The 16,920-nt window shown below is 37.2% G+C and overlaps 1 protein-coding gene across 3 annotated transcripts in view; it reads left to right on the top strand.

Moving 5' to 3' along the window:
• ATP9B (ATPase phospholipid transporting 9B (putative)) overlaps positions 1–16,920 on the top strand; it is a 271,433-nt gene that overhangs the window by 129,096 nt on the left and 125,417 nt on the right. For all 3 annotated transcript variants that reach the window (XM_063076518.1, XM_063076519.1, XM_063076520.1), the window contains 2 exons: positions 1,808–1,883; positions 8,250–8,326. In XM_063076518.1, coding sequence (XP_062932588.1) covers positions 1,808–1,883; positions 8,250–8,326 — 153 coding nt within the window. The remainder of the gene's footprint in view (positions 1–1,807; positions 1,884–8,249; positions 8,327–16,920) is intronic.

Genomic DNA, 16,920 nt, shown 5'->3' on the forward strand with positions numbered 1-16,920 from the left:
CTAAGAGACAAATCCTGGCTGCAGTACAAGGAAAGCCTGGAGTGCACAGTGCTTCGTAGCTGCTGGTTTTACTGATGAATATGAAGCAACAGGGGGCCACACCCCTTCCTCAAATTTGATTTCAAACACTTTACTTTCTAAATATTTGCAGTATTAAATGAAATATTTTGGAAACTGTTAGGATTGGTTTAGTTTCACAAATATATCAGAGAATCAAATATATCAGAGGATCAAATATCTAGCAAATATCTTTCAGGTAGCTTGCAGAGTGGCCAGAATTTACATCATTTGAAGATGGTTTGATAAGTGAAGGGAGAGAAAACGCCAGTGGCACAAACCTCTATTTCTTACATGCAGACTATTTTAGCAAATATGTTTGCAGTTTCTGCCTTTTCTTCCCAAATTTGGTTTGTTATCTTTTTGTTTGTTTGTTTGTTTGTTTTTTGTCTTTTTCATGACCGGCACTCAGCCAGTGAGTGCACCGGCCATTCCTATACAGGATCCGAACCCGCGGTGGGAGCGTCGCCGCGCTCCCAGCGCCACACTCTCCCGAGTGCGCCACGGGCTCGGCCCTGGTTTGTTATCTTAAAATATATCCTGATAGCAAATTATTTGCTTATAATAAAATAGTTCTATGGCGGTAGCATTATTTTAAGGGAGACTCCCAATAGAACAACATATGGCTTTTTACCCCATGCAGACATAAAGGTCATTTGGTACCGTACATAATATCTTTCCTATGTTACTTCTAGATGCAGGGTTGTGGACTTTTGTAATCCTTTTTTCTACCAAGACTTCCACAACCAGAATACAGACTATGAATTTAGATTATGATGAAAAATTCTCATATTTTAAATTATAATTTTTGTCTCTGAATATGAACATTAAAAATTTAAAGATAAAACTAGATTGTGCATATTGCAGTTGTGAATTGACGTATGGTCGTGTTTGTTTGATACCTGTATACATAATTAGCTACATACAGCTTATAAAAGAGGTTTTCAAAACATTCATGGAAAGATTCATATTATCTTTTAATTCTGCTTGTTCATGAACTTTTTGAAGGACCCTTGTATTCAAATTTTTACTGAAAAATATCCAGCATAATGATAACATTTAAAAAGAGGAACTTAAGAGAAATGACATTTCTTTCTCTCTTTCTGTATAAATACAAACACACACACACCCACACATGTATGTGAGAGTACTTCAAAAAATTTATGGAAGGATTCATGTTATCTTTTAATTCTGTTTTTCCACAAACTTATTGAAGTACCTTTGTGCACATACACACACACATATGTTTCACAGTAATCTTCAAGGCATTGTTTTCTCTCACAAGTATACACATATTTGAAAAGTGTAGCCCTTGTCCTTAACAAGGGGTTGGGAAAGGAAATTCTAACATGCATGTGCAGTAACATCGATGAGTAGATTTGTGATTATGACTGTGCTAATATTTTCCACTTTCTGGGAGTGCTGTTGTGATGCTAAACCATATATTTGAAGAGGTAACTTTAGCCTACTCCCTTAAAATAACAGAACATATAGTGCTCTAATAAAATTTAAAATTATTTTATTTATGTTCAAGTTAAATGTCAAGAACAATTAATTGATTAAGGCATTCTTTCAATTTGTAATTTCAGTTTTTATTCCTTTTTTGTAAGCCCCTGTTTTGCAGTGCCTCTCCACTGCTGTTCAGCTGGATCTGGCTTGTGGCACATTTATAATACTAGATTTCTCAAGTGTGAATAATAAACACATCTCTCATTTGCCAGTTTTGTTTCTCTTTTCTCTCTGGAAACAGGAAGACAGCGACCCACCCATTCATGAAAGTCTCAGCATAGAGAACACGTTGTGGGCAAGCACCGTTGTGGCATCAGGTAAGCATGAAGCTCTCCTTCTGGTGCGCATCCTTACAGGGGGTGATGCTTGTGTTGTCCCTGGACTCCAAGCATGTGTTTCCCAAAATGTCCTGAAATGCATAGGGACCTTAATGCAGACTCCACCTGAGTATATATGGGACAGTCCTGAGAGTCTGCGGCGAGGCCCGTGCTGCTGGCCATCCACTGCACTTGGAACAGCACAGTCTGAAGCAGGCAGGGGAGTGCAGCTTTCCCGGAAGAGCCCAGGACGTTGTGCTGGTTTTTGACAGCATTTCTTGACAAACTTATCAGGATGCGTTAATGAGAGGCGGCGCAACAGGACTGGGGAAGCTGGTGATTTTAGGTGGCTCTTATCTACTTCTTGTTATCTGACAAGGACTGGTGGGGCAATGTGGCTGGGGTGACCATGGGAGAGACCAGCATTAGGTGAGGCTGGATAAACTATGAGAGGCCTCAAGGATCAGGATGAAGACTCTGGATTTTCTTAGGAGTGAAATTCGAAGACGTTGGAGTGTTCCTAGTAGTTGAAGAGGGAGGCCCTTAAACTGATAGTATAGAGTGTAAATTTCTATGGGAAGTATTGAAAATGTAAATAATTATCATGGAGGTGGGCAAGCTAGGCCCCCGGCCTCTGTGGACCTCAGGACAGGTTTTCTCAGTCACCACGGGAGACTGAGTCTCCCATGGGAGACTTAGGGAGGTTTAGCCAGGGAGGCCTTTGAGTCTTTCCCTCAAGCTTGTTTGTTCCCCGTGGCATTATTATTGCTGACAGTCATGGATGTGGAAGCCCATTTGCAGTGCAGTGAGGCCATGCTGTTTCTCACTCAGGAGGCTCGTCATCCTTGCCAGTCACAGAGCCAGGCAGGGCCTGGACCAGGCTTAAGTCCAAGTGTGCCTTTTTTTTAGAGGCATGGCCCTTCAGTGCTCAGCATTAGTTTATAAGAAAACATTCACAGAATAGAGCATATGAATGCAGTCAGAAATCTTGAATTTTCTGTATTTTGTTGTTGTAGTCTATTTTGTTTCCATCTTATATTGACATTTATTATTCTTAATTAAGGAATGTTCATTAATGTGTTAGAAGATTCTCTTTTTTTAATAAATTCCATTTGGTCTTTTGCTCACTGGATTCTTTTTAAACACATATTGGAATGTTGCTCCTGGGCCCCAATGCTTTAAGTTTGGCCTTGCTCCTGAAAGAGGCAGAACATCCCAAGCTGAAGGCTTCTGAGATGTCTTGTGCAGTTCCTGGAACACAGGTTTGCTGTCCTGGCCTTAGTTTCCTTGATGACCGTGGCCTGTGGTAGCTGCCAGTGCATATGTTGGTGATGAGACACTAATGTAGGTGTTGTGACACTTTGCATCATAGCCCATTCTTATTCTCTGTGCCATGGAGTGTCCAGTTTGCCAGGGTTATTTCATCCCTGCTGAGAGTATATGGGTGGCTCTGAACCATCCGCTCAGGAAGATTCACCAACATGCCTTTACTGGTAGTTTGTGTTTGCACATCTTTAAAATGCAAGCTTTTTTCTTTAATTCCAAATCTTTTAAAACATATTTATGTTTATTTAAAAACTTTGTTAACCTGAACAATTACTAGACTCTGTATATAACCAGATTGCCATATCCTGAAGAATGTATGAAGGACTTCAAGATTTCAAGGAATAACATAAGGGCTCTTATCTCCTTTGTAATTGATTACAAGTTGAGAATTCTTTTTAATCTTACAACTTTAAAAGTTATATCTCAATTGAATCCGAGTTGGCTCTGAAGGTAAAGTGAACTCGGGCCTTGCTCCCCATCAGAGCTCTGAGTACATGGGACGCCTGGCGATACCACAGCATCTCATCTGCCCTGGTTATTCAGAGAACGTTGTTTCTCCAAAAAGCAGAGTGAGTTCCTGAGGAGCTGTCATTTTCTAGCCACAGCACATGAGGGAAAGCTCCTGATATTTGGTTGCCAAGGTCCTAGAATGAGAATTGAGTGGGCAGAAGAGCGCATCTGTCCAGGAACTGTGTGCTCGAGGTGGGTGGGATTATGGGCGTCCAGGAGCTGAGCCACAGAGCAGGGCTGTGCAGTGTGCACAGATGGCTGTTTGAGAGGCGTTACTGTTCATGGTAAAGTAAATACACGAATTGAGAGTAAACATTTGGGGACTTTTATAGCAGTTTGATGAAGTAGTTTACTAATGCTGAAAAAATTGGGCATATATTTGTTTTATTTTGTTCTGAGAATTCATTTATATCCTGTTTTATAAAAGTAGCAGACAGAACATAAGAAATTTTCAAAAATTTTCAAAATAAAATCTTTTTCTTTTCTATGTATGAGGGTACTTCAAAAAGTTTGTGGAAAATAGAATTAAAATATAATACGAGTCTTTTCATGAACTCTTTTAAGTATAGTTTGAGAAGCTCCTGCTCCAGAGAGATGTCGGTAAGAATTAGGATTGGCGTGGGAAGAGACCTCCATCTCCAGGAGCCGTGGGATTAAGGACAAAAAAAAATGGACTTGGAGGCTGAGCAAGCAGGCAGTTCCAGGAACAGGTTCACAGTGCAAGGTCACAATTACAACACACAGGTGGATGTTGCTGCTTCTAAACCTTGGACTTCTAGAGCATTTTCTGTGGGCCAGAAAGGTGGACACAGGAATTTGTCCATAACTTTCTGTTTGCCTGATGACTTCTCCTGATGTCCGTGGTTTGTGGACCCTAGACCTCAGTGCATGTCACTTGCTCACTCTATTTTTCTGGACTTGGTCTAATTTTTGATTTTCTGAGGCTCAATTTAATGTCTTCATCAGGTTACTCTGTACCTGGTACTTCACGGGTGTTTTGTATATGGTGTTCACTGTATATTTTCTCTGTGCTGCCTGCTTGCTTTACTGTTGGGTCCAGCACACGAAGACTCTGCATCGTGGAGCAGCATATACACTGAGGTTTTGTTGAGATTGGCACCAGGAAAGCAGCTGTAAATAATAGTCACTTTCAGTGACCCTGGCAGCTTTCTTTTATAATGTCTAGCAGGTTCTGAATGCATAATTGATACTAAATACTTTTATTGGTTGATAGTTCTGTCTGTCTCATGCATAAAATATGTACTTACTTTTTTTTGAATAAATTTTAAGTAAGCACCAATATGTTTTAGATCTAATATCTTAAAGCCATTGATTATTTTGATAAAGTAGTCAAGGTTTTATATATTTTTTATATATATAAAATTTTCTGTGAATCATCTTTACATGATTTTGAATTTGTGAGGACTGGTTGATAATCTGCAAATTAAGCATAATATCTTATCTGTGGTGAAAAATAGCAGCTGAGCACGAGGGGGGGGGAAATGGTGGGCTAAAGGTACGAAGCCGTGCTGTGTACCTTGAGTGAATCCCTGTGCGGTGCATGCACATATTGACCCAGCACACTCAACCCCACAGATATGTGCGAGAAAACGTTAAAAAAAAAAGCAACTGAAAGTGTCGCAGTAGGCGTATCATTTAAAATGTTGAGTAGACTAGTCAGTTGGACTTGCTAGTTATGTTTTATAGTCATAAATTTAAAAATGTATATATTAAGAAGAATGTCTTTTTCCCCTAAATTTGATCTTGTCAGTATTTTTTCTTTTTTCTCTTTTCTTTTTTTCTATTAGGAAAGTTGTTTGCTTAAAATACAACTGCAGTGTTAATTAAGAAATTGGTAGGATTTGTATGAAATTTTCTATACAGCATGTAATAAGGAAGTCACATACTAGCTACCAAATTAATTACTTTTCCACTCAAGTGAAATGGTGATTGAACAGACGTTAGAAGTAATGGAATTGGACCATATAATGGCTTTCAGATTTTAACCACCTAGTAACCTCCTTAAGAAGGAGGCCCTCACCACCATGCGAGTGGGGTCTGTGGGTCAGCGCAATTGCAGTCATGCCGTTTTCTGGACACAAAGCATGTGAACACTTTCATATTAATTTTTAAGTAACTATAGTTAATTTGAAGTATATAAATGAGTCAGGCAGGTATAATCACTGGCTTTAAAGATGAAGTGCTCATAAATCTTCTAAAATGTTTTCTCAGTGCAAATTGAACTAAAATTTTAATTTAAGTATAAATACTAGATTACTATCATCCTTAAGGACTTTGTGAAGTGGTACCCTACCTGTTAAGAATTTTTTTATTGTGTTTTTTGCTCTAATATACAAACACATTCCTGAACTTGTGTCTCTCTGATATAGAAGCTACCTACAGTGGGGCCAGTGGGAGGGGAGCTTAATTTTACACTTAAAATGCCAACTGAAGTTGGGACATTTTGCGACCTTTTGTATTTGTCGCATTCCATCTCTGTCACCCAGTGTAACACAGAAGCATGCATCATCGCTTGCTGCCCTCTCACGTCTCTTTTTCAAAGCGAGCGGGTACCCCTTCCTGTTTCTCTTTGCCCTGCACACAGGGCGTACTCAGTCCTCTGGCCCATATTAGTCCATCAGTACACACCCACTGTCCAAGAGAATAGAGGATGTTCTGTGTGTTCCTGTACTAATATTCTAGTAATTTAGTAATTAAAAAGCATGGCAGACTCAGAAAAAAATCTAATTACAGTGAGTTCTCATTTTTAGTGAGACTCAGATGAGAGAATATATATGTGAGCCTGTAGCAGACTTTAAGAGAATATACAAATAAAGTGTCAGGAATTCTGTTAAATGCCTATCACGTATGGTGTGTTTCTTGCTAGTCTTCATTTAGGTACTGTAAATTGTAATGCCAGCCTAGAATCCACATTGCTCGTAATCTGCCTTGACTTTTCGGACAAAGGTTTCTAGCTTGATTAACTATTGTGAAGTCTTTTCTGAGGCTTGTTCATTCTGCTAATGTTAAAAAAATAAATAAATTTTGCAGTTTGCTTTGTTATGTCATTATCATTCATTAGAACCACTTTTGTATTCTGATTAAATTAAAATAAGTTGGCAAAATAGGAAGAAAATATTGATCAGATCATATTTAACATTTTGCTTCACTGACAAAATAATTATATGATCTAAATTTTTTTGCAAGCTTTTAATAGCGTTATATCATTATGTATTAAATATTTTTTTGTCTGCTAAGTCCAGTCATCTCATCTAGGAAGTTTATATGGGTAATAATATATAAAGGCAGCATTTGTGCATTTGGGTGAGCTAACATTCCAAGTGGGGGCTGACCATGCCATTCAGTGAAGCCTCACAACCTTCCCATTGACACACAACTAAAAAAGAAAAATGCATAACCTCTGCAGATATCACTGCTGAGCAATACTTCGCATCTTTCATCTTCCTGAGCTCTCTAAAGAGGAAGGTGTAAGTTATATGATATATAGAGTACATAGCTATCAGTGTTCATATACAGCCAGGAGATGGTTCATGTCCTGTTGACTGCATGGATCTAGACTAACAGCTCACTAAATTTCACATGTTCAGTTAATATGACATCAAAGGGTGTTTGTATAATTACTGCAGTTCAGCAGTGGCTGTTAATTTCAGTGAATATTATTTATATATTGTCTTTCTCACCTTAATCATGTTTCCCACCTTCAAAATTTACAAAAATTAAGGATGAATATTAGGGAAATAAATTATGCATAGCTATAGTTAAAAATGAGAGACTTTTATCATTTTTAATTTTGGCATTCCAAAGATGAGTGCCCCTGAGCTTTTGTAATCTGTGTGGTGTTCTAAGGGTATTTTATTCTTCTTTGCTCTTAAGTTTAAAAATTGTTATATCTTCTTGACATGTAAAATCAGAAAACCAAACTTTCAGAGACATGAATAAAGGAGATTAATATCTTCTAAATGCAAAATCAAATAGCATTTTAAAAATAATGTTTCTCTTATTGTGTTAATTGTATATATCTAAAATATCAACAAAGGCTCTTAGTGATATTTAGTAGCACTTTGATCTTTACAGTGGAAGTATGCTCTTGTCCAAAGAAACTGTTTCAGCTGGTATCATGTTAGTTTGAAGGTCAGACGATGAGTTTGATCAGTTAAGAATATAAGCTCTCTTAATCTAACTTCAGTGGTAGTGTTACCATTTTAGTAAACATTGGTGAAAGGCCAGTACCGTTCTTTCTGTTGTCAGTGAGAATAGTAATACATCTTCTAATATGTACTATGTTGTATGTACGTAAATTTGTATTGATCAGCAAACCATGTTACTTTCTCAAAGTCCATTTTAAAAGTTCAGACTAGATTTTCTTGAAATAGCCAAATTAAGTACACTGTTGAATAAATTTATATAAAATCAAATATTGAAATAATATTTTTCCATCAAAACAGTTAGTGTTATTTCATTGCTTACCTTTAAAGTGTTTCTATAAGGACCACTTTCATGTTTTTGCAGGTACTGTAATAGGTGTTGTCATTTATACTGGAAAAGAGACTCGAAGTGTAATGAACACGTCCAATCCAAAAAACAAGGTAGGCTAGATTGAGGAGCGACTGCTTTAATGAACTTGCTTTTTCCCTTTCAGTAAGAAACTCTATGCAGTTCTGAATATTCATGTATTTTAGCTGCATATATAACTAAAAACAGACTTTCCCAAATGTCGGTGATTTAGTATATGAATTCACTGTATTTAAATAACAACATTTTCATACTGAAGAATTTCCTGAAGTGTCTTCTCTTGGCTGATCAGAGTTTTATGTCTTAAATTTTCATTGTTAGATATATAATTTGCCCATAATTTAACAGTTAATTGTGTGTCTCTAATATCTTATCTTCAATGTATTTATTTTATAATTATTACTCTATTTTATGTTGATGGTTCATTTTTAAAATAAAGAAGTCACTAATAATGTTTTTATAGTACTTAATTTGATAATGTTAGTTATATTATTTAAGCCAGTTTTATTTCCATTTCGGAAGAAGCATATTGAAAAGAAAATTTTAGTTTTAAAAACTCCTTGGTTATATTCCTAAATTGATTATATTCCTAAAATTGTTATTTATGCAATCAACATGTGTGCGTAGGCTGAATTATAACAAAAAGTACGTGTGAATTCTCAGCAGATACTATTTGGATGGTGCATTTTATGTGATGAAGTCAACAGTGTGTGTTGTCATTAGAGAGAAGCTCTTCCTACCTGTTAACTTCACTCATTTTTATTTGAAATGCAGTCATTGTGTACTTAAGTAGAACAAAGAAGCCTCACATGGATTCGAGCCTTGCTCTGTGAGTAATTAATAGTAAAGGTTGTCTTTTTCTGGTAACTATTACAAAGCAGTAGAAATGAAATAATTCTTTGAAAAGATATACGTAGGCAAGATACATTCCATCATTTCAACTAAATACTATTTAGAAAGTAGTTAACCCTTTGAAAATTAAGAAAGCATCACCAGCCCTACAAACGCTGTGAGTCCTCTTGCAGTTCAGTCTGCCAACTCTTCTTGCATCTCTGTCTGCTTTCCAGTGGGGTGCACGCTGGGGAGTCTTGTATCTGATAGGGCTCTACATGTCTGTGTGTGACACATATTTGCTAGTCAAAAAAAATGTTGTGCTACTATTATTTCAGTATAAATTCTAATTGTAATGGGAAAATTATCTCTTTTGATTTATATTGCAACTTTACCCTAATTTGTATCACATATACCCAAGTCAATAATTCTACACTAGAGATAAGATTATTTAAAAATAAATTATTAAGCGAATTATGAACATAATCACATACATATTTGTATATGTTTTTTCAAGAAGTATAGCAGTTTTTTTTCCTTAAGTGAACAAAACTAGGCTATTCTAATACACATACAAGTTCTAGGGTTTTTTCCATTCATCTTTTTACTTTTACATTTATGATGATATTCGAGGGTGAATTTAATTTTAAATATTAAGTTTAAATTCTTAGAAGCTACACACTTTCGATGTGACACCTTTTATTCCACCTTGCTCTTCAGTTTGACTTATTTCCTGTAATTTTTTTCTTTGATTCAGTCTGCACTTTATTGTTTTTTTCTCTATGCATACTTTATGTTTGGCTCATTATCTCTTCACATAGGGTTTTGACTCAGAGTTACTTAAATGACCTTTAAAGTATATGGTCAGAGTTAAGAATTCTGGCATCGGAGTTTCACTGCCTGGGTTAGGATCCAGGCTTTGCCACTAACCAGCTGTTTGACCTTGGGCAAATGGCTTAATTTTGCACCTTAATTTCCTCATCCATAAAATGGGGACAGTACATACATGGAATTCATATTTTTCTATAAAATAAAAGTTTTTCAATGCCATAGTTTTTTAACCCAACCCTCATTGCTAATCAGGAAAGTGTTACTTTGTAACTAGTTTGTGTAAGGCACCGTGCCCTGTGCTGTGTGGCTCCGATGGAGCCCAGAAACTCTTCCAGGTGCTGCTGTCTCTGCACCCCTCCTCGCCCCCTGCTTCTCCACCTTCTCCTCCTCTTCACTTCTTCTCCTCTTTCTCTTCCCCTCTTCTGTGGTATAAAAATAGCCTTCTAAGAAGGAAGAAAAAAAGTATCCAGAATCCCACTGCCCAGAAATAAACTCCCAGTAGATTCTTGTCTTTCTAAATAAATAAATAAAAATAGCCTTCTAAATTTCCTTGGTGTTAGCAGAATACAAGAGTGCTTCAAAAAGTTCATGGAAAAATAGAATTGAAAGATAATACAAATCTTTCCATGAACTTTTTGAAGTGCCCTCATATATCTCATAACAGAAAGGGCGAACTCTGGAGTTTTACATGATTGGATTTAAATCCTGCTCCACCCCTCATTAGCTTCACAGCCTGGTGTAAAGTGTTCTTTCATGACTGGCACCTTCCTGGTGCTTGTTCACTTCTTCCCTTCCAGTTCAAAATTGTGATAACATTGATAGCTCAGGCTTGTAGAGTGTTTACTATGTTTCTAAAACTTTACGTGCATTTCCCTGTGAACTCACGGAGCAGGACCCATAGGAGAATAGTGCATTGCTGGCTGCAGGGCAGGAGATGGCAGAGCGGGGAGACAGGGGAGAGCTTGGAGAGCCTAGGCTTGTCTAGGAGGTAAATTGAAAGGAGAGTACATGCTTCTCATGATAAAGCACAGTCAATAGTAAAGCTTCTTAGGAGGTATGACTTAGGCTTGATTTTTAAACATTTTTGTAAATTAAGGAATAATCTCAGAGAAATGAAATATATAAATTTGTGTGTTAGTAAATCTGAGTGTTGAATGCCAGTGTTATAAGAATGAAATCAGAACAAGGTTCAAAGCATGCTTTAGTGGGCAAGAGGAAGAGATGTCATTTATCAAAGGAAGTGCTGGTATCGATACATAGTAAATGTAAATGATTAGGTGATATTTGTCCCTAAACAGAGAGAGGAAGACAGAAATTATTGTTGACTGTTTATAAGACATTATTTTCTGAAGTCAACATTTCGGTGTTCTTCTGTAGCTTAGTAAAAACTAACAAACTTTGGACTAGTACAAATAAAACAGTGAACATTTAAAAGGGAAATCTAATCATTTACCTGAGTATCACTGGATTTCTTCAGGGAAATAAAAATGTTCCTAATTACTCAATTCTCACAACTATCTAATGCATAGAATATACTCATATATGGGCACATTGATTGATATAGTAGTAAGTTGAAATTTAGTTTTGGAGTTCATTGTCAGCAGAGTAATTTGGGCTGGAAAAACATGTTTTTGAATGAGTAGTGGTTATCGGGCTAGTCTAAGTCATATTGTGATAATAAACTACTCCAAACCACAGTGGCTTACTACAGCAGTGTCTTCCTCGTGTGACGTGTCTCACACAGGTTGGCAGGTACTTGTTTACCATAGTCCCCAGCAACCCATCATGGAAACATATTTCCATGACTACTGGGATAAGAAAAAACTGACATGGTAAATTACGTGCTGACAGACTCTTAAGCCTTCTGCCAGCAGTGATACAGGTCAACTTCATTGGCCAAAGTAATTAAATGATCTCAACTGAGTTCAAGGAATCAGGGAGGTACAATTCTACTCCATGTGCAGGAGGGAAAGTTAGAAATACTTAATGAGCAGCATTAGTGACTCCCTACAACATGGTCATGAATGAGATTTTTCAGGGCTTTTCCATAGTGTAAAAGAAAAAAAAAAAACCTCATAGAACCCCAAAGAATGCCAGTATTTAAGGGGTTAAGCAGAGGAAGAGTAATCAGGAAAAGGACAATGAATGAGGAAGCATTTCAGAAGGTGGTTGGTAGTCAGCAGTGCTGGATACATTGGAGGTCATTTGGGGTGAATAAAGAAGAGGCTAGTAGATTTAGCCATTAGGAAAATATTGGTAAAATTAAAATCATCTCAGTGGATTTATTAGGGTGAAATTCAGGCACAAGAGCAGCGATAGAAGATTGCTTCGAGAGTGCAGTGGGAAAGGGAGGGATGTCACACTGAGGAGACAGGTCAAGGGTTGGGAGAAGGGAAGAATGAACATAGTCTTCTTAGGCAAGGAGCCTGAACTGTGGGAGAACCAGCAGTAGTGAAAATTGACCAATTATACCTGATGGGAAAGGGTTTTACTGATTTTGTGTTTTTCTGGTGAGAAAAATCAGTATCACAAAACTGTTAATGCTTTCAGTAAAAGAATAGAGGGTCTTAGTTTATAAAGATAAATACTAATTCTGTGGAAGAATAACTTTAATGGGCATCCAGTAGTAACTTCAACATATGAAGATAAGGTTACTTAAAAAAAAATTATAGAGTGTTATTTGGCTACCATAAAATATGAAGTGGCTTCTTTGATTTGTAGAAATGTTTACAATCAATCAGATGTCTCTCCCTCTCCCCCCTTTCCTCTCCTTTCCCCTTCTTCCCTCTCTTCCTTTCTTTCTCATTCTCTCTGTCTTCAGATTTCATTTATTTCCTACCTTCCTTATGGTGTATGTAAGAGGACTGTGTAAATTTGCTTTTAGTTCCTAAGATAAAATGCTACAGTAAAGTAAGAAAGAAGAAATTAATCATAACAACACTGGAGGTAGTGAAATTGATGCAGGACACAGTAAGGGTTGAGATAATTCCTGAAAGGATTGAGAAGGGTTATAGCCTAACAATGTAAGCTCCTTATTTATTTTTTTAATTTTAAATTTATTTTTATGTATTTATGGGGTACAGTGTGTTGTCTCAATACATGAATTTATTGTACAGTGATTCACTTATGGTAGATAACATATCCATAACCTGAACATTTATCTTTTCTTTGTGGTGATTATGGTCAAGGTCCTCTTTTATAAATATTTAGAAATATACAATATAATATGCTGATACTCAACTCTGTACCCCACAAATATGTATAATCATGTTTCAATTAAAAAGAAAGAAATATACAATGTAATATTATTAGCTGTAATCAGCCTAGAACACCAGAATGAAGTGTTGCTTTTTTTTTTTTTTTTTGGTTATGAATATTCATGGTGTACAAAGCTGATTGTCAGCACTCGTGCCCAAGATGTGATGGCCAGATCCATACTGGCAGCATGCCGATTACCACAAATTGCAATTATACCTTGTGTCCCCCACCCAATTATCCATGACCTCCCTCCCCATCACCCTTTCCCTCACTACACTTGGTATCCCTAGGTATGTTCTTTCCCTTTGCAAGTCCAATGCACCACTGTGTTCTTTCTTTCCTTCCTTCTTTCTCTCTTAGCTCCCATTTATGAGTGAGGACATGTGGTATTTTTCCCTCTGTACTTTGCTTATTTCACTCAACATAAGTTTCTCCAAGCTCATCCGTGTTATTGTGAATGGCAGAATTTCATTCTGTTTTGTGGCAGAGTAGCATTACATGGTGAATATATACCACATTTTCCTTATCCAGTTGTCCATAATTTTTTTTTTTTTTTTTTTTTTTTTGTCGTTTTTTCGTGACTGGCACTCAGCCAGTGAGTGCACTGGTCATTCTTATATAGGATCCGAACCTGCGGCGGGAGCGTCGCCGCGCTCCCAGCGCAGCACTCTACCGAGTGCGCCACGGGCTCGGCCCCAGTTGTCCATAATTTGATATTTATGTTGGTTCCATATATTGGCTATTATAAACAGAGCTGCAGTAAACATGGGAGTGCAGGTATCCCTTTGACATGATGATTTCCATTCCTCAGGGTATATACCCACAAGTGGGATTGCACGATCATATGGAAGATCTATCTGTAGTTGTTTGAGAAACCTCCATACCGTTTTCCATAGTGGTTGTACTAATTTACAGTCCCACCAACAATGAAGGAGTGTTCCTTTCTCTCCGCATCCTTGCCAGCATTTGTTATTTACTGTCTTTTTGATTATAGCCAGTCTAACTGGGGTGAGATGATATCCCAGTGTGGTTTTGATTTGCATTTCCCTGATGACTAGCGATGTTGAGCACTTTTTCATGTGTCTGTTGGCCACATGTCTGTCTTCCTTTGAGAAATGCCTATTCACCTTTGCCCATCTTTTAATTGGGTTACTTTTATTTTTACTGTTAAGTTGTTTGAGTTCCTTGTACATTCTGGGTATTAATCCCTTGTTGGATGTATAGTTTGCAGATATTTTCTCCCACTCTTTTAAGTTGTCATTTCACTCTATTGATTGTTTCCCTTGCTGTACAGAAGCTTTTTAGTTTGACATAGTCCTATTTGTTTTTTCTTTTGTTACTTTTGCTTTTAGGCTCTTGTTCATAAAGTCTGTGCTCAGACCTAGTTCCTGAAGTATTTCCCCTATATTTTCCCTTAGTACTTTTACAGTTTCAGGTCTTATATCCATTTTGCATTGATTTTGGTATATTGTGAGAGGTAAAGTTCTAGTTTCATTCTTCTGCATACGGATATCCAATTTTCCCAGCACCACTTATTGAAGAGGCAGTCTTTTCCCCAATGTATGTTTTTGTTGCCTTTGTCAAATATCAATTGACTGTAAGTCTGTGGTGGTGATTTCTAGGTTCCCTATTCTGCTCCACTGGTCCAAGTGTCTGTTTTTATGCCAGAACCATGTTGTTGTGGTTACTTTAGCTTTGTAGTATAATTTGAATTCAGGTAGTGTTATGTCTCTGGCTTTATTTTTTTTGCTTAGGATTGCTTTGGCTGCTCAGGGTCTTTTGTTGTTCCATATGAATGTTGATTGTTTTTTCCATTTCTGTGAAGAATGTCATTGGTATTTTGATGGGGATTGCATTGAATCTATAGGTGACTTTGGGTGGTATGGACATTTTCACAATGTTGTTTCTTCCAATCCAAGAGCATAGAATGTTTTTCCATCTTTTTGTGTCTTCTTTAATTTCTTTCAGTAGTGCTTTGTAGTTCTTATTGTAGAGATCTTTCACCTCCTTGGTTAAATTGATTCTTAGGTATTATATTTTTTTGGTGACTGTTGTAAATGGGCTTACTTTCTTGATTTCTCTTTCTGTTAGCTCATTATTGGAGAATATAAATGCAACTGATTTGGGGGCATTTATTTTGTATTCTGCAGTGTTGCTGAAATTATTTACCAGCTCTAAGAGTGTTTTGATAGATTCTTTACATTTTTCTATATGTAGGGTCATTTCATCTGCAAATAGGGACAGTTTGGCTTTGTCTTTTCCAATCTGAATGCCCTTTATTTCTTTCTCTTGCTTGATTGCTCTGGCTAGTACCTCAAATACTGTGTTTAATAGAAATGGTGAGAGTGGGCATCCTTGTCTTGTTCCTCTTCTTAAGGGAAAAGGCTTCAGTTTTTCCCCATTCAGAATGATATTGGTAGTGGGCTTGTCATAGATGGCTTTTGTTGTGTTGAGATACTTTTCTTCGATACCTAATTTGTTGAGTCTTTATCATGAAGGGATGTTGAATTTTGTCAAATGCTTTTTCTGCATCTATTGAGATGATCATATGGTTTTTGTCCTTGATCTTGCTGATGTGGTGTCTTGCATTTATTGACTTGCATACGTTGAACCATCCTTGCATCCCTGGGATGAATCCCACCTGATCATCATGTATTATTTTTTTGAGGTGTTGCTTTATTCTGATTGCTAGTATTTTGTTGAGGATTTTTTGTCTATGTCCATCAAGGATATTGGCCTGTAATTTTCTTTTTTTGTTGTATCTTTCTGTGGTTTTGGCATCACAGTGATGCTGTAGGTTCATAAATCTTTGAGCAATGTTAAGGACCCAGCTGTTGTTGGGAATCATGTTTATAGTGGAGCCAGTAACAAGGTTATAGTTTTTCTCAGGCTGATATTCAAGTGCTGCAAAGCAGAAGCAAAGAAAAAGGCCACTGTGTTGGTCCAAAGTTGCAGGTTGACAGGGTGGATACATCAGGAGAAGATGAGACTGAAGGGGGCTGGCTGCAGAGTCCAGACAGGCTGTGGAGTCATGCAGCAGGTTGGAGGAATGTACAGCAGCCAAGAGGTCTCATTATGGCTGAATAATTTTGGAAGCACAGTAGGTATTGGTGATAAGATTTAGAGTACAATGATGAAAATGAGTTGTTAAAGTTTTTGATGCTGTTATAGATCCTGGAGTATCTATAATCACAAACCTTTGTGTAGATACTTTGGAGAGCAGCTGTTTCTTCTTTTAAAAAATATGTTTTCTAGCCACTGTTGTAGATCATATGGGAAGGCCAGTTGACCATTATTTCACATATTCTAGTTTTATCCAGTAGTTTATCCTTTAAAGAGACATGTTAACAGTCTTGTACTCTAATTGCTTGTAGTTCTCTCATAGTATGAATTCAGTTTGACAAATATTGTATTGATTTATCTCCTTCATTCCATGAAACAAGTAAGAAAGAGAGAATCTTTTTCTTTGAAGGGTTGCTTTTGGCGGAGATGGAAGGATTTCATTCGCTTTCACTGAGTCCCTCTGCTTCTGATGTGCTCCCTTCCACCTGTGGGCTCCTCTTCTGCCACTTGGTATCATCACCCACTGCATCAGGAAGTTTCTATCTGGGATCTCACTGCTTCAGAAATAAAATAATCCAAATAATCATTGCTGCGTAGAGTGATTGAGTGAGTGGACTTTTTCAGCGTATTGTTCTTTGACTCTAGCAGAGGAGGTAAAGAGTATAAGACTGTGCCTGGCAAAGAT

The sequence above is a fragment of the Cynocephalus volans genome, chromosome 13 (genome assembly GCF_027409185.1).
Source record: "Cynocephalus volans isolate mCynVol1 chromosome 13, mCynVol1.pri, whole genome shotgun sequence".
Taxonomy (NCBI): Eukaryota; Metazoa; Chordata; class Mammalia; order Dermoptera; family Cynocephalidae; genus Cynocephalus; species Cynocephalus volans.